Source organism: Electrona antarctica (assembly GCF_951216825.1).
Source record: "Electrona antarctica genome assembly, chromosome: 19".
Classification (NCBI taxonomy): Eukaryota; Metazoa; Chordata; class Actinopteri; order Myctophiformes; family Myctophidae; genus Electrona; species Electrona antarctica.
Genome location: NC_136800.1, coordinates 13,686,117 through 13,710,625, shown reverse-complemented (window position 1 = coordinate 13,710,625; position 24,509 = coordinate 13,686,117). Strand labels below are relative to the sequence as shown.

Below are 24,509 nucleotides of genomic sequence, written 5' to 3'. Positions count from 1 at the left end.
TATTAAAATCAACTGAGCACTATATTGTTGGCCAGATACCTGATGTTCACCTCTTGTGGTCTCGGCAGGCTCCTTGAAAACGAGTATAGATAATAGCCTATAGTAGCAGACTAGCAGTAGCGTATAGAATAGCCAGCCTGCTGCACATGTCCCAGAGGAGACGATCATCACATCCCCGGCCGTCTGGCATGCTGGATGAAGCGCTGCGATACGGACTCAGCCAGTCGAATACGCCACACAGAGCAGCTGAGTGGCGAGGAGAGCACATTATGTGGATGCAAAAGCAAATGATTTAGGACGGAGCGCTGTATCCATTCCCGTTCTATTCTTAGCATGCGCGGATCACGCATGTGTCTGTGCGTATCGCACAGGGCTCCGGAGCATCCGAGCATCTGTGAGCCAGATTCACCATAATTAATTTCAGGCTACGGCTGTCAGTCCACACCGGGATGGGATAACCGACGAGGGATAACCGAGGTCAGTTTACCGATGTGGTTATAAGAAAATAAATATATATTTCAGGATTGCAACATCATTGAAAAACGCTCGCCAATAACGTAGGTTACGTAGGTAACCAAGGTTATGTGAGCGATCATTGGATCACTCCAATATATGATAGTTGCTCCGCCTGGCGGAGGAACTATCATATATTGGAGTGATCCAATATAGCGCTACATAACGTATAACGTAGCCTACAGACGGAGATAGCTATAGCTAGATGCATGCAATCCTGTGTGTGTGTGTGTGTGTGTGTGTGTGTGTGTGCCTTATCACACACCTCCAACCTGTGTGTGTGTGTGTGTGTGTGTGTGACACACACACACACACACACACACACACACACACACACACACACACACACACACACACACACACACACACACACACACACACACACACACACACACACACACACACACACACACACACACACACACACACACACACACACACACACACACACACACACACACACACACACAGGTTGGAGGTGTGTGATAAGGCTACTTCAGGGGCCAGGGCTCTCATATATAAAGCTCAACAGCATCTCTCTATGTGTGCAGGTGATCATCATTGGACTCTTTAAGTTTCTCTCTTCTGTTCGGGGTTTAAAGTTGGATTACATTTTGCCATTTCTTTCCAATAGGCCATTTGGAGTATCAGCCAATATGTCTGGATGGGGCTACGGACCAGATAATGGTGAGACACTGCGACAGACTGTATACAGGAGTGGGTTTTTGGATGCTATTTTGATGGATAATGCAATCAGCAACTTGCTGATACTTAAAACACAGTTATTGTGTTTTATACTGCATTAGCCAAATTGTCATTCTTGCCGGAATAGAATACAATTGAATATTGTTGTATACTTTTCTTTTGATTTTTTAAAGTAGTATAATTGTCCAGGACCACAATGGAAACAAGTCCCCAGGACTTATAATATTTTATCCTTTTAGCCTAAATGTCTGACTGTACCTCGTGCTGTTTACATTTCTGTCTAATTGATAAAGTATTCAATCAATCAGAAAGAGGAGGAGAGGAGGGTAACATCAAAGGAAAGTTTGGGCTATTCTATAAAAAATGCCAACATGTATCGACTGGTTAAGGTCTCATCAGTTCTCACCCTGACGAAGACCAGAACATGGTGGCATTTTTCATAGAATAAACTTTGTTTCAACTTTACCTCAGATGCTCAGATCTCCTCTTTCTTTTTAAGCCTACAGTATATTGCCGCTGATCCTAGAAGCACCTTCTTCAACACACTTTTAAGACATTTTCTTTAGCTCATGTTGGCCAGGTTGGCCTCTGTGTTATTTCTATTCAATCAATCAATCAATCAATCAATCAATCAATCAATCAATCAATCAATCGATCAGCGCTGGTCACACAACAGTAGAATTAAACTAATACACACAATAGATTATAACACAATAGAATTGAAAGGTGATGGGTTGCACACACTAAGACTGCATTTTAGTTTTTATTCTACTACATCACTAGCCGAAACGTACAACGATGTCGTAGTGAATAAAAACTAAAATGCAGTCTTGATGTGTGCAACCCATCACCTTTGTTACAATGTTGATTGGCAGGTATGAATGCACTATTAAGCTCTTACTAAGAATCTGTGCTTATTGCTTAATTAAAATATGAATAAGCTGCTCATTTTATATCGTGCCATTTTCAGGACCTCACAAGTGGGGTGAAACGTTTCCCATCTGCAACGGGGCTCAGCAGTCTCCCATCGACATTGTCCACAACGATGCCCAGCATGACCGGACTCTGAAGCGCCTCAAGATGAAATTCAACGCAGCTGACGCCAAGGACCTCGTCAACACTGGATACCAGTTCCAGGTCACCTTCGTAGACGATGGGGACACTACCAGTAAGATCTGTCTTGTGTAGAATTTGATTTGAAAGTATACTGCTATAGTGTTCGTACAATATAGGATTTTATGGTTTGTTGTCGTCCGTTTATATAGGTAGAGCTCCACTACACTAACTTTGCTCAATGTTGGCCTTTTATGCAAAATATTTAATACATAAAGAAAATATGAAAGGAGTAGTGCACCCCAAGAATGACTTATTTTCTATCAATTGCACATCCCATGAAGCCTTAATTGAATTCATGGAGATTGTTTTGTTTTTGTCACATTCCTAAGCCAATCATTAATTTGATGACTGGCGAGGAGACTCAAATGCAGGACGCCACGTAAGGGATAATATCTGGCTAGGTGGTCATTGTCGGGAGATAATTCACCGACAGGGAGTTTAACCACCGAGGCGAAGCCGAGGTGGTTACACTCCCTGAAGGTGAATTATATCCCGACAATGACCACCTAGCCAGATATTATCCCGCTTATTACATGGCTAACTAACATAAATTAATCCATTGATCCAAAACACAACAAAAAAAGTATTCCATAACTTCGCGCTGGCTGCGTCTGCCCAGCTGCAGGGCTGAAGCACTGTCGGAAAACAAGGAAGTGAGTTGATCAAATAGAATCCATTTTCGGGTCCAGCTGCTTCTATTTCTCGCTCAAATGTTTTCAAAAACATTTTTAAGAGCAATGTTTAGCTGTAAATTACATTGTGTGTCACTAGTGTGTGTGTTTACATGGCTGTTATGTTGGAAACGGCAGTAATAGTACAGCGGCTTATACCCCAATACAAGAGGTATTGTGCACTTTTTCAAAAAAGCATGAAACTTCTACCATAGTTAGATGATATCATGAGGTGTATTTTCAGATGTGGAGTCAAGTCAGATTTGACCCCTGAGGCCCGGTAGAGCATAATATGTGACCAATACCCATAACATCCTATATAAGGCAAAAAAGTCCAAATTTCATCATTCTTTAAGTAGCATGTGACATATGAAACTAGGGTGTTTGCATGATTCTGAATCCATTCCAAGCATTAGTTTTGCAAAAAAACACTCATTGGGCTTAAAACGGCCATGCCCACTTGCCCAAATGTGCTGGCATCATCAATTTGTGATGACGGCATTGGCCGTTTTTAGCCCAATGAGTGTTTTTTTGCAAAACTAATGCTTGGAATGGATTCAGCATCATGAAATCACCCTAGTTTCATATGTCACATTCTACTTAAAGAATGATGAAATTTGGACTTTTTTGCCTTATATAGGATGTTATGGGTATTGGTCACATATTATGCTCTACCGGGCCTCAGGGGTCAAATCTGACTTGACTCCACATCTGAAAATACACCTCATGGTATCATCTAACTATGGTAAAAGTTTCATGCTTTTTTGAAAAAGTGCACAATTTTTTGGTAATCCGCTGTACTATAAATCAAGCGGGCACAGCCGCGCAGCTGGTGGTGCTCAGAGGGTTTGATTAGGCAGCGGTCATTATACAGCGGAGCGGTCATTATCATGAGATAACTCACCGCTGAATTAAGCGATTGACCAATCAGAATCAAGCATTCAACCAAGCCATGTAATAAAGACGAATAACAGTCTAAGTCCACACTATTGATCCATAATGTATAAATGATAGATAAGGGTTCAGGACAACGAGGCCTTTTCGTGTAGGGGTCAGAATGAAATTTGGACTTAGACTGTTTTTCGTCTGTGGTACTGATGAAAAATAAATCATTTCTTAGGGGAGAACCACTCCTTCAATGCTTTAAAGCTGACTCCAACCCTTTACCAGACTGTTTATAATTTAGCTTTGGATTAAAAAGTCACTGCCACTATAGAAGCTATTTATTTTTGTCATGCTTAACTACACATACAGTAAGCTCTGCAAATATGTGTACAGTAAGCATTCAACATCAGGTCTGACTCCAACTAGATCCTAGTATTTTGACTTCAGGAGGACTGTGCACATGCATACACAGAATAATGTAGAATACTGAAAACCACATGCAATATGCACTTTATACCCTCATAGATAATGTGCCACTTCACTTATCCGTGTGAGTTTGGTCTGTCAGTGTACGTGTGCCAGTTTCCTTTCCTACTTTGTGGTAGACTACAGTAGATAAAGAGGGTGTGACTAGGAGAGTGCTATATGAAGTCCTCATTCAATCAACTAATCAGTGGGCGTTCTCGTTATCTACAGCCTGCCAGGATGCCTTGAAGACGTCATGAAATGAAAAAAACTAAAATGAGCAGTTTTGCACACTCCTAGAGCATATCCATGGCCACAATGGAGATTAAAAATAGTGCAGTTTGGCCTGGGCCGCGGCTGAGCGGTACAGGCCGGTAATCCAGCCTGACCAGCCTATGCCGCGGGTTCGAGTCCCGAGCCCGTCTGCCTTTGCCGCATGTCTTCCCCAATCTCTCTCCCCCTTTCCTGTCACATTACTGTACCCTATCAAATAAAGGCAAAAAAATCTTTAAAAATAGAGCAGTTAGGCAATGTAGTTGGCCGAGACTGATTGGCTGAGACACCTCTGATTTAGCTAGAAACTAGGGGGGAAAAGCCATGGCAGCTTGATTTTAAAGACTAGCTGGAATTTTTTTTTTACTCATAGCATAATAGTAACCACGGAGCATATCCGTGGTCATAATGGGGGCATCGTTAACAATAGATTCTTTCTATAATTTCTGTGAATTTTATAATGAAAGTGTCCCTTTCTGGGCATGTCATAATAGGGGAACATTCTGCAAAAATAGCAGATCTACAACATTGTGAGCTTGTAGGTCGGCTCATTTTGGTGAAGAAATTTGGTGTGCGTATGTTTGGTGGATTAGGTGGAGCTACAGGTCTGTATACTGTACAGTAACTACAGTATACTGTAGTGTTTAACAACTTAAAGCCTGTCATACTCTGTTCCCTCTATTCCAAATCTCTTCAGCAAAAATCTGATTTTCAAGCTCAAAACATGTCGCAGCGCAACACATTGTGAGTTTGTAGATCTGCTGTTGACGCTGAATGATCATCACTCCAGAATAGGGAAGTAAACCGAATGGACTGCACTACATTCTCCTATGGAAACTTGAATATCTTATGCTAATGTGTTCCAGTGACATGGCAAACAAATAAGCCATTAGTATATGATGGGAATGCTTTGAATATACCAAGATCATATCCTCTAACCCTAACCCATATCCTCTGTCATATTGAAATGTTATATCAGGTCCACTGACAATCCTTGACAGTCTGTTCAAGCTAAATTCTATTATAGGCCTATAGGTCATAATGAGGACATTCTGCTTCACAAGGGGGAAAACAAAATGTGCGTACGATGGGGTACAGTCTAGATCAGGCCTGTCGAACCCATTTTGGGGTGAGGGCCGCATTGGTCAAAAGGTCACTTGATGTGGGCCAGAACCAGTTGCGGACCCGCGCTCACACGTATTCACTCATACAGCATTGTTTTTCAGTCTGTTTTCTCAGTCACTGCTATAACTACAGTATTATATATATATATATATATATATATATATATATATATATATATATATATATATTATATGTATGGAAGACTACTATTAACAAACAATGCAATAAGGGGCCCCAATAAAACATTTGAAAGAACAATTCAATTTGAAGTGAGGATATTACCTGTCTAGTAACATTATGCAGACCTACTTTCAGCAATCAAACTCAGACAATTGAATTAACTCAGTTCAGTCTTTTTATTGAATTTCACAGAATAATGAAATATTCAGAAAATGTAAATAAAAACACCCATACTATTACCACAACCCTCAATAGCGTCAATCTAGACTCTAGATTGACGCTATTGAGGGTTGTGGTAGTAGTATGGGTGGTGTTTGTTGGGGTTAACCTTTCCTTTCCTTCCTCTCCAGCCCTGAGTGGGGGTCCTATCACAGGGACCTACCGTCTCAAGCAGTTCCACTTCCACTGGGGGGGCGGGAACGACAGAGGCTCCGAGCACACTGTCAATGGAGTCAAGTTTCCCTGCGAGGTAACTGCTCTATACTCCACTAAAACACCACCATTCAACAAACCGAAATTATCAAACATAATGGGCCCTGTTTGCGCGTCTTAATTACCAGGTCTTGTGGTGTCTTAACATCATTGGGAAAAATCTTTTTGAGAGAAAGGAAGTTCCAGATTGATGGTGCAAAATAGGGTCCACTGTATCAAACAGTCTGCATTTCCGAAAAAGGAAATGTATTTTCTTGTTTCCCAACCAGAAGTAGGGAAACATATATCCACCGACGATAAAAACAAAAGAGGAGGATACAGGCAGAGTCATGGATCATCTTTGGTTACTAGACTCAGGACTGATGTGTCTCCATTGTCTGTGCCTATGTGTGTAATCTCACAGTAGCAGCCAGATCGGTGATAGTGGGTCTTACCACATGAGACTAGTGCCAACAGTATGATATGTCACATTAGAAAATCAAAATGTTCTTGTGAACCTAAAAGTTAGTTTGGGAAGTTGTATTTGTATGGGACGAAAGTGTCATAGCAAGTTTTAGGTGACTCGCTGGAATGGGATTGCCATCATGAAATTCGCTGTGCACCTTCACAAAGGCCAGAGGTTGATCCAATTGCCTAATTGTTCTAGATGAAATAGCATCCATTGATTGCTACCTGTGGTGGCTATTAGTTCAGTCTTTTTTTCTTCTTTTTTAAGCTCCATTTGGTGTACTGGAACCCCAAGTACGCCAGTTTCGGTGATGCAGTCAAGGAGTGTGATGGACTGGCTGTGGTCGGAGTTTTCCTCAAGGTAGGATGCAGGGTTATTACAGTTCACTAAAAAAGATTGATAACTAAATGAAGCTGTATTGTGTGTTTACAAAACTAACTAAATGATAGAGAAAATGTTCTTAGTTTTATTCATTGTCAAAACCTAGCAGATCTACAAGCTTGAAACAATTTTTCTGACCATGTTGAATCCTGCCCCGGACTAATCGATATTATAACAAAAACAAATGTAAACAAAAACTAAAAAAAAAATTAAAACTATTTCTTAAAACTATAATAACCTTGGCAGGATGCCGCTTTTACACTTGATCTGAAGTCACTGCTTTATAGTATAAAGCATTTAAATAGCAACCACATATAAAGTTTATATTATATATTTGTAGAATGGTTGCTATTTAAAGGCAGTGTGACAACAAGTTTAAAATTACATTATTATATACTGTTGTTAGTAATATATAATAGCTCCCAATCAATGTTGATCTGAATGATGTGATGGCAATTGCGGCTTATCTTGTGTGCGTGTGTGTGTGTCAGATTGGAGCTGCCAACCCCAGCCTGCAGAAAGTGTTGGATTCCCTGGACACCATTAAATGCAAGGTAAAACAACATGCTACACTTTATGTACATATGCTGAACATTATGTGTCCATACTGGTGAGACAAGACCAGGTGTGCCTAGGTTAAATCACACATTATTACAGTATTGATACAACTATATCCGTATATCCGTTTAATCTTTTTTATGCGCACTCATTTCCCAATAGAGGTAAATTCTATTACCCCCCCCCCCCCCCCCCCCATTTTAATTTGTGAAATTTGTGAAAGTATGAAATAGGTTCTTAATAAGTTGTTAAACTTTGTATTTGGCACTAAAAAGAAATAAACATTTACAGAGTGATACAGGTGATAACATGTGGTATATTCTGTATGATGAATACAGTTATATATTTGAGACTTGCCGTTTGTGTCTTGGGCACAACATTTGAAAACCACAGCTAGAATGGCAAGTCATTTTCAGGTTCAGATAACTACCAAACTTACTAATACGCATTTGTATACACTTGAACCCCAGCATGTCTATCCTGGGAGGAACACAAACTAGCCGATCTACAAGCTGAGCTATTTCTGATGAAGAGTACCGTACAGTCATAGTACAGTTCTAAGACTAGAGGGTTAAAGTGGCTAAAAGGAGACAATATCCACGCTTTCGTTGTATCAAATGTCTCTCTTTCTTTCACAGGGACAGCAGACCAACTTTCCTAACTTTAATTCTGCGACTCTGCTCCCTGACTCACTGGAATACTGGACCTACGATGGGTCCTTGACCACGCCCCCTACTCTGGAGTGTGTCAAATGGATTGTCCTCAAGGACGCAATCAGTGTCAGCCCCGCCCAGGTACCGTATGTCTTGCTTTCAACCTCAGAGTGCTGGTGTCAAAATAGACCCACATACAGTAATTAAGGAGCAAGCTACTGTATCTGCAATTCTGCATTCTTGCTCATGTTCCTAAGGCCTTCATTTGGAGCTCTCCATAACACATAACGCTAACGGTATTACAAGGTATATAAATAGCTCTGTTAAAAAAAAGAAAGAAAAAAAAAACTATACAAATTGCTTTTTAATTTAGAGACTTCGTTTCACTTTGTTCGTGTGGTGCATTTTTCAATGGCCTGTGAACATCAGCCATCCAGTCCAGCAGCTGAAGCTAAACCATAAACTGGATTACATGCTGTATAAAATATTTGGCATGCTTATTTGTGGCAGTGCTAAATGCAGACATTTTTCTTGGCAGTCTACCTGCTTTTGCATGGCGATGTCACATAAAAGTGTATGCAATTTCAAAACAGCATTTTAATCTGCTTTGCTTCTGTCCCTTTCTTACATTTCCCCCACAAAGCTATAGTTGGCAGACAGAAATATGCAGTGACCTTGTGACTGTGTCATGCAAGCTTACTTTTAGATTTAAGGCACTAGGCTGATGCTTTGGTCCACAGCAACTTACAATGTGTCATCATAGCATAAAGATTAACTTCTATTGCGTCTGTTTGAACCTCGTTTCACACTAGCAATCTTAACATCAAGGGTTTGAGGACAAACCAGACAATGTGAGGAAACTCTGTTCGGAGGCAGAGTGTAGGAAGCCCTGGGCTAATTGTGGAGTTAGCTCACATTGGAAGTTGTAAGAGTGAGCCAAAGGGCTAACAGGGCTGTATGCCCAGGGCTAATGTGGATCTGGCCTAGGGCTGAATGTTGTGTCAAAAGCCCTAAAAACAACTTATTGATCCACTCAAATCCACTAGCTGCTTAACACATTATACTAGAATGCTGTGGAAAACCCTTAGAGGAGTGAAATGCGTAATTATTGGTCTCACATTGTAAATAATCATAGGCATCATAATCAAAATGTAATTATTGTGTACTGTATATGGTGCTAATGATGCAATTCTGATTTATTGTTAGAAGCAAAAGGAATGCATGACAAATATAAATTGAGGAGTCGTAGCATGCTCATTGAAGTCGCATAATGGCTTACATAATGACATCTCATGAGGAGATTGAGATGTGATTTGAATGTGCATATACAATTACTTACAAATGTATGGCCAACAATTCTCATTATACAAACCCTCTGGGGCTGCCATGGCCAAAGTGAAGGGAGGATCGATTCCTAAACTGCTCTGTGTTGGGTTAGATTACACTATCACTGGGGGACGTTCTGGTTTGGGGCCCCTAGAGGCTCCTTATACATCCAACCGGGCCGACTGACATTGCAATTGTTGGCGCACCGTTGCTAGTAGGGCAAAAGAAAAAGATATTGCAACAGCAACATTGAAATTTCCACCCGCACACCATCCCACACCTCACAGACACGGTTGTGTTACTACAGTTGCATGATACTGTAGTGTATGCTGTGCAACGACTTTAATCATTCATTCATTCCCTCTTTAGCCTGTATGTCTAAGCTTAGACATAAACGCCTGCATGTTTTTTTCTTTTTCTTTTTTGGCTGATACAGAGGGCAGCGTATTGCTTATGCAGGGCTAGGGGAAATACAATCCCAGATTGAAGTTCAGCAGTTAGCTACAGGCCAAATGGCTCCCAGAGGAGACTTGTTTACCCTCCCTGTTAAAGGACTTACAGTGCACTGTCCCCTAATGAGCTGTTCTGCACTTACTAAAACAAAGGAAAGCCTCTGTGGCTTCCACTCTTTCTCTGTCTCTCCCTCTCTTGCTTGTCAGTCTGTTTCTCTCTCTTTCTTTCTTGCACGCACACACGCACGCACACTCTCGCTCAGGCCTCTGCAGTATTCCCCATTCAACAGAAGTCGTGATCTCTATCTTCTCCTAATGGTTGTCTGGATTATCCTGGGTTCTTGGTTTCACGTTATCAGAAGCAATTAGATTATCTAAATGATACAGCTCAATGACTAAATATAGATAAAACAGAGAAGGACTACTGGTATAAGACCTTGCTGCAAACACACTTAATGATACAGCTCAATGACTAAATATAGATAAAACAGAGAAGGACTACTGGTATAAGACCTTGCTGCAAACACACTTAATGAGTGTTTCCCAAATGTTTCCATGCCAAGCACAAGCACCCCATAGCTAAGAAAGAAAGAAAGAAAGAAAGAAAGAAAGAAAGAAAGAAAGAAAGATAAATAGTGAAAACAACCAAACCAAATACAAACTGTGGTGTCAGAAAAAAAGAAAAGAAGAAGCGCTATGTGGGTCCTTTATATGTCCTTAAACTGTAGACAGGTGCTCTTTGGAGAGGGTTTCATATAGCAAAGCACAAGAGTTCTTAAAAAGTTCCAAGACTTAAAAGAGGGTCCAAGGCAGCTCTGTCCAGTTGAAGTAGAAAAAAATCATTTATTTCATTAATTCATTAAATATTAAAAACAAGGGTTAAAAACACAAACAACGCGTTTCGGCCTGCATGGGCCTTCATCAGGGTCAACTGAGTTGACCCTGATGAAGGCCCTACTTCAACTGGACAGAGCTGCCTTGGACCCTCTTTTAAGTTCGCCACCTTATATCTCCTTCCACAGTGACATTGACTCAAGGTATAGAACTTTTTAAGGACTCTTGTGCTTTACAAACTGTGGTGTAACTGATGGTGCAACATCAGTGTAGTTTTCAGTGAGGGAGGGGCTGAGTACGGCTGAAGCATGTGTACGGCACAGATAAGTTCAGTTGGCAGCAGCATGTGAGGTACTGTACAGGAGATGGGATCATGTGAGGTACTGTACAGGAGATGGGATCATGTGAGGTACTGTACAGGAGATGGGATCATGTGAGGTACTGTACAGGAGATGGGACCATGTGAGGTACTGTACAGGAGATGGGATCATGTGAGGTACTGTACAGGAGATGGGATCATGTGAGGTACTGTACAGGAGATGGGATCATGTGAGGTACTGTACAGGAGATGGGATCATGTGAGGTACTGTACAGGATATGGGACCATGTGAGGTACGGTACCCTACAGGAGATGGGAACATGTGAGGTACCGTACAGGAGATGGGACCTTCGTTTCCTTGTGCTAGCTGGCCTTCCAGGGCAGTTGGTGTGTTGTAACCGGCTCTGCAGATACTATGGGAAATACGTGATTAAGAAAATAATTCAGTGATTTTTGTTGTTTCAGTTCCCACAGGTGACTGACTAATAACTATTACACTAATCTTGTAATCTTGCCATTAAATGTATTCAGTTCAAAAGCAGGATTTTCATTAGATCTGGTCAGAAAAAATATGCACAAGTGCACAAAGACCCGCACACCGTCTGCACTTGCAATACGAACACTTTATTTACCGGTAGGCAGCGTTTCGGTCAAAGACCTTCTTCAGTTCAGGCATGCCTGAAGAAGGTCTTTGACCGAAACGTTGCCTAAATAAAGTGTTTGTATTGCAAACGGGTCTTTGTGCACTTGTGCATATCTTTTCTGAAAACATTGAGCCCTGCCTACGCACTCGTCTCAGAGCCTGTCAGGTGTACATGAGACATTGTTACCCATTAGATCTGGTGCTTTTTAATGAAACACTTGTCATCTGACTGTCTTGATACAAATATGAAGATGTCATTGCTTCTGTATTTCAGTATTCTAATCTAGATCATTTAACAGAGGCATATACAGCTAATGCTCACTTCACTTCCTGTCCATGGACATAGCGTTCTGATTAACCCCTTAAGTGTTAATCCAAGATTTAATATTAATCATAAAAAGCACTGTAAAGCACCACCTGACCTCATGGCTCCCACGTGATTACTGAGATTGTCTTTCTCTCCACCGCCTTCCCTCCCGTCCCCTCCATCTTGCCTTCCTCTCTCTGTAGATGGACGGGTTCCGCAAGGTGCTCTTCAACGCTGAAGGAGAAGCAGCATGCTGCATGGCCGACAACTACCGGCCTCCGCAGCCTCTGAAAGGACGCAAGGTCCGCTGCTCCTTCACTAGTATGTCCTAACAAGGTCCGGTGCTCCTTCACTAGTATATCTTCCTAAAAAGCATCTTCAATTTCTTTACTCTTCCACACATAAACTTGTCAACCCCCCTGTATTATCTCCCATTAGCAGTGTGGTCTGCCACTAACAAGTCCATAAATTATCATGGCGGTCATTCAAAGACAATATTGTTGAAATCGTTCCCCAAACATTAGAAAGCATGGAGACGTGTGCACTGAAAATATTTGGCAGTGTGTTTTCACTGCATAATACGCTAAAAAGAAAATATCTAAAACATGACCCATTATGTCCTTGGTGTGATTCGTATGCTGTGGCCTTTTTCCCCACCCCCATCTCTTTTTATCTCTCTCTCGTCGATCCCCCTCCCCCTCCCCGCCACGCCGCCCATAATCTCAGATTACGCTCGGTTTGTCTGTCTCCCTGTCATGGTCACATCAACATTGACCAGGCAGCAGCATACATAACAGTAACATTGACCAGGCAGCAGCATACATAACAGTACATAGTCTTCTGTGGGGAAACGGAAGCTAAATGTAGCCATCATTTTAGTTCACGTCTCATTGCAGCATAATAAAAGCAACAGCCTGCTATAATATGCCAATATGCTGAAAAAGAAAGCCTTTGTTGACTAGTTCTTCCTATGCATTCCATTACATCCTGAATTATACTGCCGACAGACAAAATATTTGATTATTTTTGCTTTTGAGTTTGAAGTAGTCTCTTACCTATTTAAAGAGTTATATAGGCTAGTATAGAGTATAGGCTTTATTTTTCAGTGTCAATATTGATTCTGGACCATGGTCACTCATTTCATACAGAAAGGCTGCCTGGGATAATGCAGGTTTGATTAAATATGCGGTAAAGAAAGCCTCCCTGCATGCAATGATTTGTACATTCTGTTCACAATGGTACCCAGCTTAACATGGAGCTCCCATTGACTTTAGATTGACTTTGTTGGAATCGATGGGAAGCCTTTTGTACGAAACCGACCAAACTCTTTCAATGAAGGAATCCATAAGAGACGTAATTCTATATTTGTAGTAACTAACTATGACAACTAAACTACCTATCACCCCAGTGCTATGTATAATTTCGTCTTAAAGAATCATGAAAAAAATATATAAATTGTTGAGAAATCTCTCATTTGAAGCATTGCATTATGAAACTGTGGAGAAATTTCTACTTTGAAGCATATTGCATTATTATGGGTTGAATTACAAACTATGTAAGACTCATTCAAGCTATTAACATGATTCATATATTTCTTATGTCCATGGTCTGTGGATGTATTTTTTCACATTAAATTGTATTCTCTGATTGAGGATCAAGTCATTGCCACGTTCTGTTGAACTGGGCTGACTCATATGCATTGGTAAGAGAGTATTAAAGAGACCAGCAGAATGTTCTTTTTTAGCTTTTATATACATTTCTTATCGAGCAATAATGTCCCGTGTGGTTTAAGTGTGGTTTACACCATAACTGCAGCATTTGAAATACTATTAAAAAAGAATTGTCATGTTTATGTGTGAATCTGTCATAGTTGCAAATGTTTTATCAATAAAAGAAATGTTCTATAACTTTGGCCTTGCCACTATTCTTTCTCACATACATGACATTGCACAGGTACTGGAAAATCCTTGAATCGGCTGCTTATACTATAATGGACTACATTATAGCAACTACTCTATTCAGATCCTGTAGCAGTAGCAATACAATTAAGATCACAATTACTTAAGAATACAGTAAGTAAGAATACAATATTTAGGAATACAGTTATAATATTCATTATTATTTGAATTCATATAAAAAATAACAAAAACACATCTACATTAACAGTTCACGCTCAATCATGGAAATATGACTTGCAGGTATAGAAAATAGACTCTATTTTTGTTATGGTTTCCTCAGTCAGCTTTCTTTTCCATCCTAAGAGCCAATCAACTCAGGAGATTATGCACCTCCAGTATTTAGTTAACAACACAAGCGGCAGGGTGGCCCCTCCACACAGAGCTCGCCTCACTGCAGCTGTAATCCTGCCTCAACAAATTGCCTCCTTGTTTTAAAGGAGAGCTTTAGCATCACATGATGAAATTATGTATCAAAGGCCTTTATAACGCCCCCAGGCAGCAAACCTACGTGCGGGGTCACGAGTAGACCACCAAACTATCATATCTGTCCTGAATGTGGGACTGACCTGCCTGGGAAAGGTCAGTCATATTTCGGAGGGTAACAGAGGGACTTCTGTAAGCTCCTAGTGTTCGTTTTTACACGCACGCACGCACGCACGCACGCACGCACGCACGCACGCACGCACACACTCATACAGTAAATTCGGCCTCACACAGAAAAAATGAAAAGTGTGCATTCCATTGTGTACACATGTACAGTACTGCTGCAAGTGTGTGTAACTGTAGTGAAACTTCCTTTGATGTTGATATCATCCAGGCTTCTCCACTAGAGAATATGTGTGCTGTGTTTCAATCTGACTTGGTTGGGAAAATAATAGTTAAATAAAGAAATGAAATACTTAGTAGTACTGTTCTGTCAGGTGTAAACTCTCACATATGCATGCAGTGACACGCACACACACACACACACACACACACACACACACACACACACACACACACACACACCCCAAATCATAAGCGTGGTTGTCATGGGACTTGACATGATGGGATAACGTTTAAATTTGCTCTGAGAAACAACCAAACATTGTGGGAGATACCGGTAATCAACAGCATTCACCGTCAATTTGGATAAAGTTGGAACTAAATAAACAAGCAAGTACTGTTCCACTACTCTGATTAGAAAACCCTGTCTCACTCTCACACACACAAGCATTCAGGCCTAATTTGAACATTATAACACACTATAACCCAATCATGCACCATGCACACTGAGTTTACAGCATCCAAACAGGCAACTCAGCAACTGACAAATGGTGTCTTTTTTCCTGTTACTATTTCAACTCAAACATCAGTCATCTTCGGCAACGTTCGTACTAGTGATCATCTTTAGCATTATGCTAGCTGGCTGCCTGCAGTGTGGCGGAATGCAAGTAATGACACGGTACATGTATTCATATTTCTGAAATTAATCACAGCTTTGTAAGAATGGACACAGATGTGCAGGTACATTCTTACACAGAGTTAAATGAACACTGAGGGTGTTACTGTGTAAGAACACATTCATTTAACTAAATTACATTTTATTTGAATTACTGTATGAGGGGAAACTACTGTATTTTTCACGCCCACATTAGCCGTCTGTGCCAGGCCTTACATAAGGTTGTTTGTGTGTTTGTTGGTGTCTGTAATACCAGGGGCCTTTGTGTTTGCCTCTGCATGGTTGAGCGGTCTTTGGGGACAGTTCTCACACACACAATATTTCAGTGTGACCCTCCTCCTCTCTGTCTGTTCTGTTCACTCTTTTTTCCTCAGCTCCATTGATGTGGGTCATGGGAGCTGAGCAGAGAAATGAATAAAACAATGTGACAGATGAGATAACATGCACTGGGAGAGCGGTGCGGTAGCGTTTGAGGACCTCCATGTGCACGTTAAACCAGCTCAGTGGCCTTGTGGTTAGAGTGTCCACCCTGAGACTGGGAGGTCTGGGTTCAATCCCCAGCCGGGTCATACCAAAGACTCTAAAAATGGGACCCAGTGCCTCCCTGCTTGACACTCAGCATCAAGGGCTGGATTGGGGGTAAGTCCCTGCGACATACTAGCGTCATGTCCAGGGGGTGTACTTGTACATCAAGCTGCCTTACGCTACAGAAACAGGAGATAGGCTCCTGCTCTATGGGCCTCATGGCTCGGCAAGGCTACTTATCGATTCCGGTTCCCTATTTCGGTTCCAAATGGTATAAAATACCTTATTAAAATGTTTATTAAAAATAATAGGCCAAATGTTTATTCAACAAAAAGTTGTATCCTTCGGTTGGTTTCTCAAACATGGGGTCCAGGCCTCCAGGGACCGTCCTGCTGAAGGTTTAGCAGGCTATGCCGAAGGGCCCTTGACTACCAGAGGCCCATGGGCCACGATGCCTATGGAAAATTTACTTAAATTGAATTAAATTAAATTATAGAAATATAGTATTTGTGTTTAAGATTTTTTTTACCAAATCTTTTTATGTTTTATGACGTATGTACGTCTGTAAGCATATCTCGAGAACCGGTCTCGAGACCGACCGACTTCAAATTCGACACAGACATGTGGTATCTGCATTTAACCCACCCAAGTATCATGAGCAGTGGGCAGCAGAGTGCCTTAATACTCAACCAGAACAGGCAAAATTCAAGATTCATGAGATTTATTGTCACTGGACAGTCTACTTGTAACAGTATTTCTACGTTGCAGTATTGATACTTTAAAAGATGCGAGTACTTCTTCCACCACTGGTCACCAGTGATGTGTTTTTGCCGGTTAGGTGTGTCTGTGTACCGTTTCATGTCTTTCATTGGTTATTATGGATCACTGGGTGCCTTGCCAGCACTTTATCTGCCTTGCTTGTGTGGTCAGTGGCCGACACTGAATCTTCCTGTTTTGGTATTTACGGGCTGTGTGTGTGTGTGTGTGTGTGTGTGTGTGTGTGTGTGTGTGCGTGTGCGTGTGCGCGCGCGCGAGTGAGTGAGTGAGTGTATCATTCAGTATCACAGAGGGGCAACTCTGCATGGAGTCTGGTTGGGTGGGAGCTGCGTCTTATCTCCATGACCACAGGAATGGAGGGGAAGAGAGAGAGAGAGAGAGAGAGAGAGAGAAGGGGGTGGGAGAGGAGGGAGGGGAGAGAAACAGGCTGAAGCTGATTACACACTGGTACTGGTTGATACTGGCACTCTGTTGATGATACTGGGTTGTGTAGCACTGGGGTCTGTTCTGGTACTGAGTGACTGACACTGATGACCCTGCATCACCACTTCTCCTGTGAAACTATATGTATGAAATTACTTTTTATTTTATTTTTTAAGACATTTTGGTGGGCTTTTTTATGCCTTTGTTGATAGGTACACACAGTAGTTTGACAGGAAATAGGGAGAGAGATGGGGGGGTGACACACAGCAAAGGTAGTTGGGATTAGGACTCGAATTACCAGCATATAGGTGCCAAAAAACACACACACACACACACACACACACACACACACACACACACACACACACACACACACACACACACACACACACACACACACACACACACACACACACACACACACACACACACACACACACACACACACACAGGAGGAAAAGGGGGAGGGGAAGAAAGAATAGGCCTACACAATTTACAATTTACAATTTAGGCATTTAGCAGACGCTCTTAATCCAGAGCGATTTACAATAAGCAAGAACAAAAAGCATGGGAATACATCACATATGTAAAAATGCATTTATCGCGAAACATGCGTAAGCTAAGAACGTGACTAGAACATATCTATATAATGACACTATACATATAAACTATAAAAATATGGTATTCATTTCCACCATAGCCGAATTAATCAAATTTAGTTGTATGTTTCCACTAAATGTTTATATCAAAAGGTTTGACACAAACTCTTTCAATAATTACACTCTACGAGTCTACATACAGTATCTAATGCTCTGTTATGCATTTTTATCAGACCACACAGGCCTCCATTGGTTGAATGTGTACTGTAAGTGTCAGGATAGCAGATTGACTGAACCCAAAAATGCAGAGCCACAAACAAGATTCAAAATCCAAAGATTTATTTAAGCCCAGGGCAGTAAGGGTAACAAACAAAAAGTAGCTATAAACTCAGGAAACTCAGGAGACAATTCCAAACATTCCAAAAGTACAAAATAAACTAGGAAGTCCAAAAAGGCAAAACTGTAGAGTACAAGGCAGTAAATCATAAAGTCCAAATACTCTAGGACCTGGCTAAGATATGTATGCGCTTCATTTAGCTGAGAATATCTCAACTGTTTTTGGCTAATATGACCGCTGCGAACAACGTGGGAACTGTGAAAATGTCTCTATCCGGGTGAAATACCCGGAAATGACCACACCAGACAGCTACTTCAAACAGTATTCAAATACTCATGTTTGAATACTCAATAGACCATATGCACACGGCGTTGCACACGCTGTACGAAAAGCTTGAATGATGCTCTTTCTATCTGCAAAGTGTTTGTTTCATAAAAATCCACCATAGACATGTTATGAGCTACTTTATGTCAAGAAATTCCTTGCAGGTGATTATTTTCCCCAAGTGTTGGAGTTTGGAAGCGCTCCCTTTCAGTAACGCAACATCCTGCTGCCTCCTGCATTATGTGCAAATTCAAAACAGGTGGTACGCAGGGCTGTTGAGTGATTAATCAACGAGGCAACGAGCGCTTCCAAACTCCAATACTTAGAAAAAAATCACCTGCAAGGAATTTCTTGACATAAAGTAGCTCATAACATGTCTACCGTGGACTTTTATGAAACAAACACTTTGCAGATAGAAAGAGCATAATTCAAGCTTTTCGTACAGCTGCAATTTTAGTGAGTTTGACATAATTGAATACAATTAGATAGGACTTTGTCTGTTTAGATGTATGGGCAGTCATTGGCAAATTGCGGCTAGTTTCCACCCTGCCATTAACTTGATGACCGCCGTGTGCATATGGTCTATTGAGTATTCTGAACATTTTGAGCATCTCAGGAAATCTGCCGCACAAACAGTTTAGAAGATAGAGCCATGTTTGAAGTAGCTGTCTGGTGTGGTCATTTCCGGGTATTTCGCCCCGGATAGAGATGTTTTCACAGTTCCCACGTTGTTCGCAGCGTAGCCAAGAACAGTTGAGATATTCTCCGCTAAATGAAGCGTATACATATCTTAGCCAGGTCCTAGAGTAAAAATGCAAACCTTTCAAGGAGAAACAGAACCAGGAACATCGTCCCTGAGCTGTTCCTCAGGGACAAATGTTCTGACAGTGAGTGTTTGTAAAAAGTCCAGTTATATAGGGAGCAGGTAAATTGTCAAAGTGTTCACAGGTGGGCTGACGAGGGAGTTGGAGACAGGTGAGTGAACGGGACTGAGTGAGTGGAATGGAAAGTGGGAGTGGCCAGGGCTGACATGGTCTGTGGAGAGACAGGCCCAATCGCAATCCACTCCCTTGCTGACTCAATGAGCCCTCACTGATTTAGCTGCGCGTTCATGTGAAGTCTGTATTTGAAATCGGTAAGTCAGTGAGTGCTCAGCCCCGCCCCTTTATGTGCCCTTTGCCAAAGTCAGCATCGATGCTGACTTTAGCTGACTTCGGCAAATAAATTACCCACAGTTCATAGCGTTACCAGGGGAATGAGGGAGATCCTCCGAACGTCACTCATTTAAGTATGCAAATTAGTTATGTATCGCGGTTAGAATGTCAACAAACACAATAGTGCTTTCTCACTGTTCTCAAAGGGAGACGGAATGGAAGGATAGGCTATATATTTAATAACAATAATAATAAGGGAAACATGATGAGAAATGACTAATGAGCAAAGTAAAATAATATGGAAATGCAATTTATAATGAATATTATTATATATGAATATTACAACCCCTATCACACAGGAAAGTGTATTTATGAAACTAATAATAAAACTATCAGCTTAAATACTAAAATAGACATGATAGACATGTATAAATAGGCCAAGCATGTAGGCACTGGCTGTGAATAAGGACCGTTTTTATAAAGTGATGCAAAGTGTCATGAATGGCGGACTCATCTTCAAAGTGCGGTCCCATTCCTTTCACAACAATTCGGAGCCCTTGCAGCCTCTCACCCTCAAGCACTTACAGCTGACGTCACTAAAGTCAATGAGGGTTCAGGGCTCAGGGCTTGAGGGAGGCAATTGGGATTGGGCCACAGACCTTGACAGTAAGGCCTTCATTGGTTGAATGTGTACTGTATTGGTCCGACAACCTACCTCAAACTACCACATAACCGTAAGCACTGAGCAGCGCATGTTCGCCAACCTTAACGCATGTTCGCCAACCTTAATCCGGTCGCCAACCTTAACGCATGTTCGCCAACCTTAATCCGGTCGCCAACCTTAACGCATGTTCGCCAACCTTAATCCGGTCGCTTTCCGCATGTCGGACCAATGACTGGTCGGAAAAGCGTATGGAGGGACCCCTGGGTATGAAGTTGGCACGTGCCAAAAGCCGATCTACAAGCTTGTAGATCTGCTATATTTGCTCTTGTATGAGGGTATGCTCCCTCATACAACAGCAAATATAGCAGATGGCATTAGGCATTAGCCTGATTCTTTCTGAAACATGCAATTTGAGCTTCAAAAAAGTGGATTTCTTTTGATCCGTCACTGATGGCTAAGGCGAGGTAGACTGCTGCAGATTTCACCTCACTTACATTTGCTGCATGCAAAGGTTTGTTATTCAAAGATAATTCAGATTTTGATTAACAACAAAAATGATGAAGCTCATCTGTCTTCCACAACCTGCTCCCCAGACAGCTCCCAGTGGAATACATGGTTGCATCGACACTAAACATCCCACAGGATCCCTCTTATTTGTCACAGGGTTGCCAGAGTGTACAGTATGTATGCTACACACAGTTTGGTTGAGTCTGTGTTTACACTGAAGTACAGTGCATCCTTCTGGCTGGGCAGCGATGGTAAAGTACTCACATTTTGTACTTGAATAAACGTATCAATACTGCAATGTAGAATGTGATGGTAGTCCATGGCAAATATAGAACTTTGTCAAAAAAGAAGTAGGTTTTGTAATGCATGAACACATTGCTTCAAAATCCATCCGATTTCAACACAACACTTTCAACACGGTACTGTAGATGATATTGCTGAGATACTCAGCATTGAGGTTGAAAACATACAACATAATTAATGATCTTGGCCAATTATAATCAGTTGAAAAGTAGCAGCTGCTGTGCGTCCTTGCACAGAGACGCATTTTGTGAACCCATACCCTTTTGTCTCTCTTTATCTGTCCCTGTGTGAGTAGACTACAGCAGTTACAGGACATCAATATCCATTTTAGGGCTGCAAGCTCACAGAATTCCAGCCATGCTTTAATAGGTGGTTTACAGACACAGTGCAGTGTGTTCCATGCACCTCCCGTCTCCACTTGATGGTTTTCAGTGAGCGGAGAGCTTTTCTTCCCCTGTTTCATGAAAACCCCCTAGTTTGACACATCACATGCTATACTTAAATTATACATTTGAGAATTCTGCCTTATTTAGGTTGTGAAGGGTACCATCACCTATTTTAGCTTTTTGAGTGGTGTAAACCACTCCTACAACTGGCTTTGTTCGTTTGTCTGTCTGTCTGTTCGTACCAAAAAATGAACATGGTTGCTATGGTCACCCAGTTCACACAGGTGTGATTTCATTACGTCAGACATTACGTCAGACCACAGCTGATCAGTCTATATAAGACCTTACACCACTCAGTTCACACGGGTGTGATTTTTTCAATATGTTCCACCACTGCGATTTGTTTGGACTTTTTATACAGTTTCTGTTGCAAATGATTTGAGGTTTACCCCCTTATTATCCATAGAATGCCTAGACTGTATTTGAGTTCATGCAATGGCTCTTCCATTCCATTTCAGTGTAAAGGTCTTTCCAGACGGGGAGCGTGTGACGCAGACGTTGTCGCCTGGATCAACGACAGGTCTGCTCCAGGTCTGCTCATGAGGGGCGCGACAACGCAAGTGCAAAAAATCGCGGGAATGTGCACGAAACGAGCACGCACGTGACTATTTCACGGGACTGCGCCCACGACAAAACGCTTGTGTTGTCACCCCTCAACTTCTCTGCGCGTCCAAAACAAATGCACACCTCTCATTGAAAATGAATTACTAGGCGCGTCAATCGCTGCCTGTCTGAATAGGCCTTAATACTGTATTTAATAAGCACATTGTTTCATGCTCTCCCCACACCTGCCAATGTACCATGTAATGTAACATGCGATAAGCATGCTCAATTAATTAAGCACACTTTACATACTAACATGAAGCATTAAGGAACCAGAATGCCATAGGCAAGACCTATCCAGTGCATTCATATAGAAATGCTGTTAACTAACCATAATCCATGCTGAGGCTGTAGAGTAGAGCTACTGTAGCATATCATATGGACAGGCCCACAGACTGCTCTCTATAATTAGAGTATAGATAATTAACAAGGATTAACTGGTATATTAATTAGAATTAGTTTTTGCCCTCCTTAGGTAAAATACAGCCTAAATTGTATTTGTATAACATATTTCATCCACAGGGAATCAGTTGTGTAAAGTATAGTAGGCCTACATTTATTTAATTTACTCAAGTACTGTACTAAAGTGCAATCTCGAGGAACTTTTACTTTACTGGAATATTTCCAATTTTCAATACCTTTACTTCTACTCCACTACATATCTGAGGAAAATATTGTACTTTTACTCCACTACAATTATATGAAAACTTTGTACATTTTGATTATAAAAACAGTATAATGAGGAATAGTAGCCAGAACACAATCAAATGTAGGAGCTGGAACTTGCAATAAACAACTTTATATAGAATAATATCTGCGTGGGAACAACTGATAGAAATGCATGTGGAATCAAATGTTTTAGGTGCATACTGAAATGGAATATTGTTGTGCAGGCTGCACCCTTTAATGTGGCACAAGATATTCATTAAAAAAAGTTGTTCAAAAGAATATTTAATCTGGAGACAAGGAGTCACACTCCTTTTTGAAACAAGAGCTCTTTCATGGTTCAAGGTCTCTCTTAGAACAGAGACAAACAATGTATAATGTAAGGCATGTGAAACACAGTTTATCTTTTGGGTTTTTTTTAAACATGAGACGATTTTTATCCAAATAAGTCTCAAGACAACGACAATAACATTGAAAGAGAAAACAGAATGTTCGGTTACTTTGTAACCTTTGTTCTCTGAGTGAAGAGACTATCTCTCCACCCAACATATTTCATATGTACGGGTAATGACCCCACCTTCCCTGTACATATGAAATATGTTGGGTGGAGAGGTAGTCTCGATACGATAGAGAACTATTTGTTCATCCCACCCTGTTGCCTACCACTGATCCAGAGCAACACCAGCTGAGAGACACTGCGGTGTTGTGTTCCTCTTCATCACCCTCTCCCTTAGAACCGTTGTGCTTGGCCTGGGCCATGGCTCAGCGGTCCAGGCACCTTGGCCGGTAGTCTGAGTCTGGCAGTGTGCCGCGGGTTCGACTCCCGATCCGGACGGCCTTTACTGCATGTCACTCCCCCATCTCTCTCCCCCATTTCCTGTCAGCCTACTGTCTGTCCCTCTATACAAATATAAAATAAAGGCGAAAGCCGCAAAAAAAAAAAATAGAACCGTTGTGCTTTATTACTACAGTACATAGTGCAAGTCCAAAGACAAACTAATGCATTATCCTTAGCATTATCCATTAGCTTCTATACGTCAGTGGTTAACATTTTTGTGTCAAGGACCCCCAAAATTATGTATATTTGGCCATAGACCCTTCTTGAAGAAGGCACTGCAGCCTTTCTGTGACCTCTGTCCAAGTGTGTGTGTGTGTGTGTGTGTGTGTGTGTGTGTTCAAATATGTCTGCATGATCATGCGTGTGCGCATGTGTGTGTGTGGTGTGTGATGTGTGTGTGTGTGTGTGCGTGCGTGCCTGCTGCTAATTATCCAGTATATTACAGCAGTCGGTGCATTCCCATGGCTCGGCTGTGAGTGATTATATCAGCCAACTAAAACAACATGTGGATGAACCTGCCATCGACCTTAACCTGGAAAAGGCACACTGTAGGTCTGTCAGGACACACAACTCTGCCTGGCCAAAAACACACATTATCAACCCACGTCCTGCACACGGAAATGATACAAGCACAGACTCAATATACCTGTGGTTAAAC

The 24,509-nt window shown here is 41.5% G+C and overlaps 1 protein-coding gene across 1 annotated transcript; it reads left to right on the top strand.

Moving 5' to 3' along the window:
- Positions 1-255: 255 nt before the first annotated feature.
- cahz (carbonic anhydrase) lies at positions 256-14,193 on the top strand. Its single transcript, XM_079530495.1, has 9 exons — positions 256-477; positions 1,148-1,200; positions 2,189-2,386; positions 6,284-6,402; positions 7,081-7,173; positions 7,686-7,748; positions 8,391-8,546; positions 12,490-13,064; positions 13,097-14,193. The coding sequence occupies exons 2-8, from the start codon at positions 1,170-1,172 to the stop codon at positions 12,616-12,618; spliced, it is 789 nt and encodes a 262-aa protein (XP_079386621.1). The 5' UTR covers positions 256-477; positions 1,148-1,169; the 3' UTR covers positions 12,619-13,064; positions 13,097-14,193.
- The last annotated feature ends 10,316 nt before the right edge of the window (positions 14,194-24,509 follow it).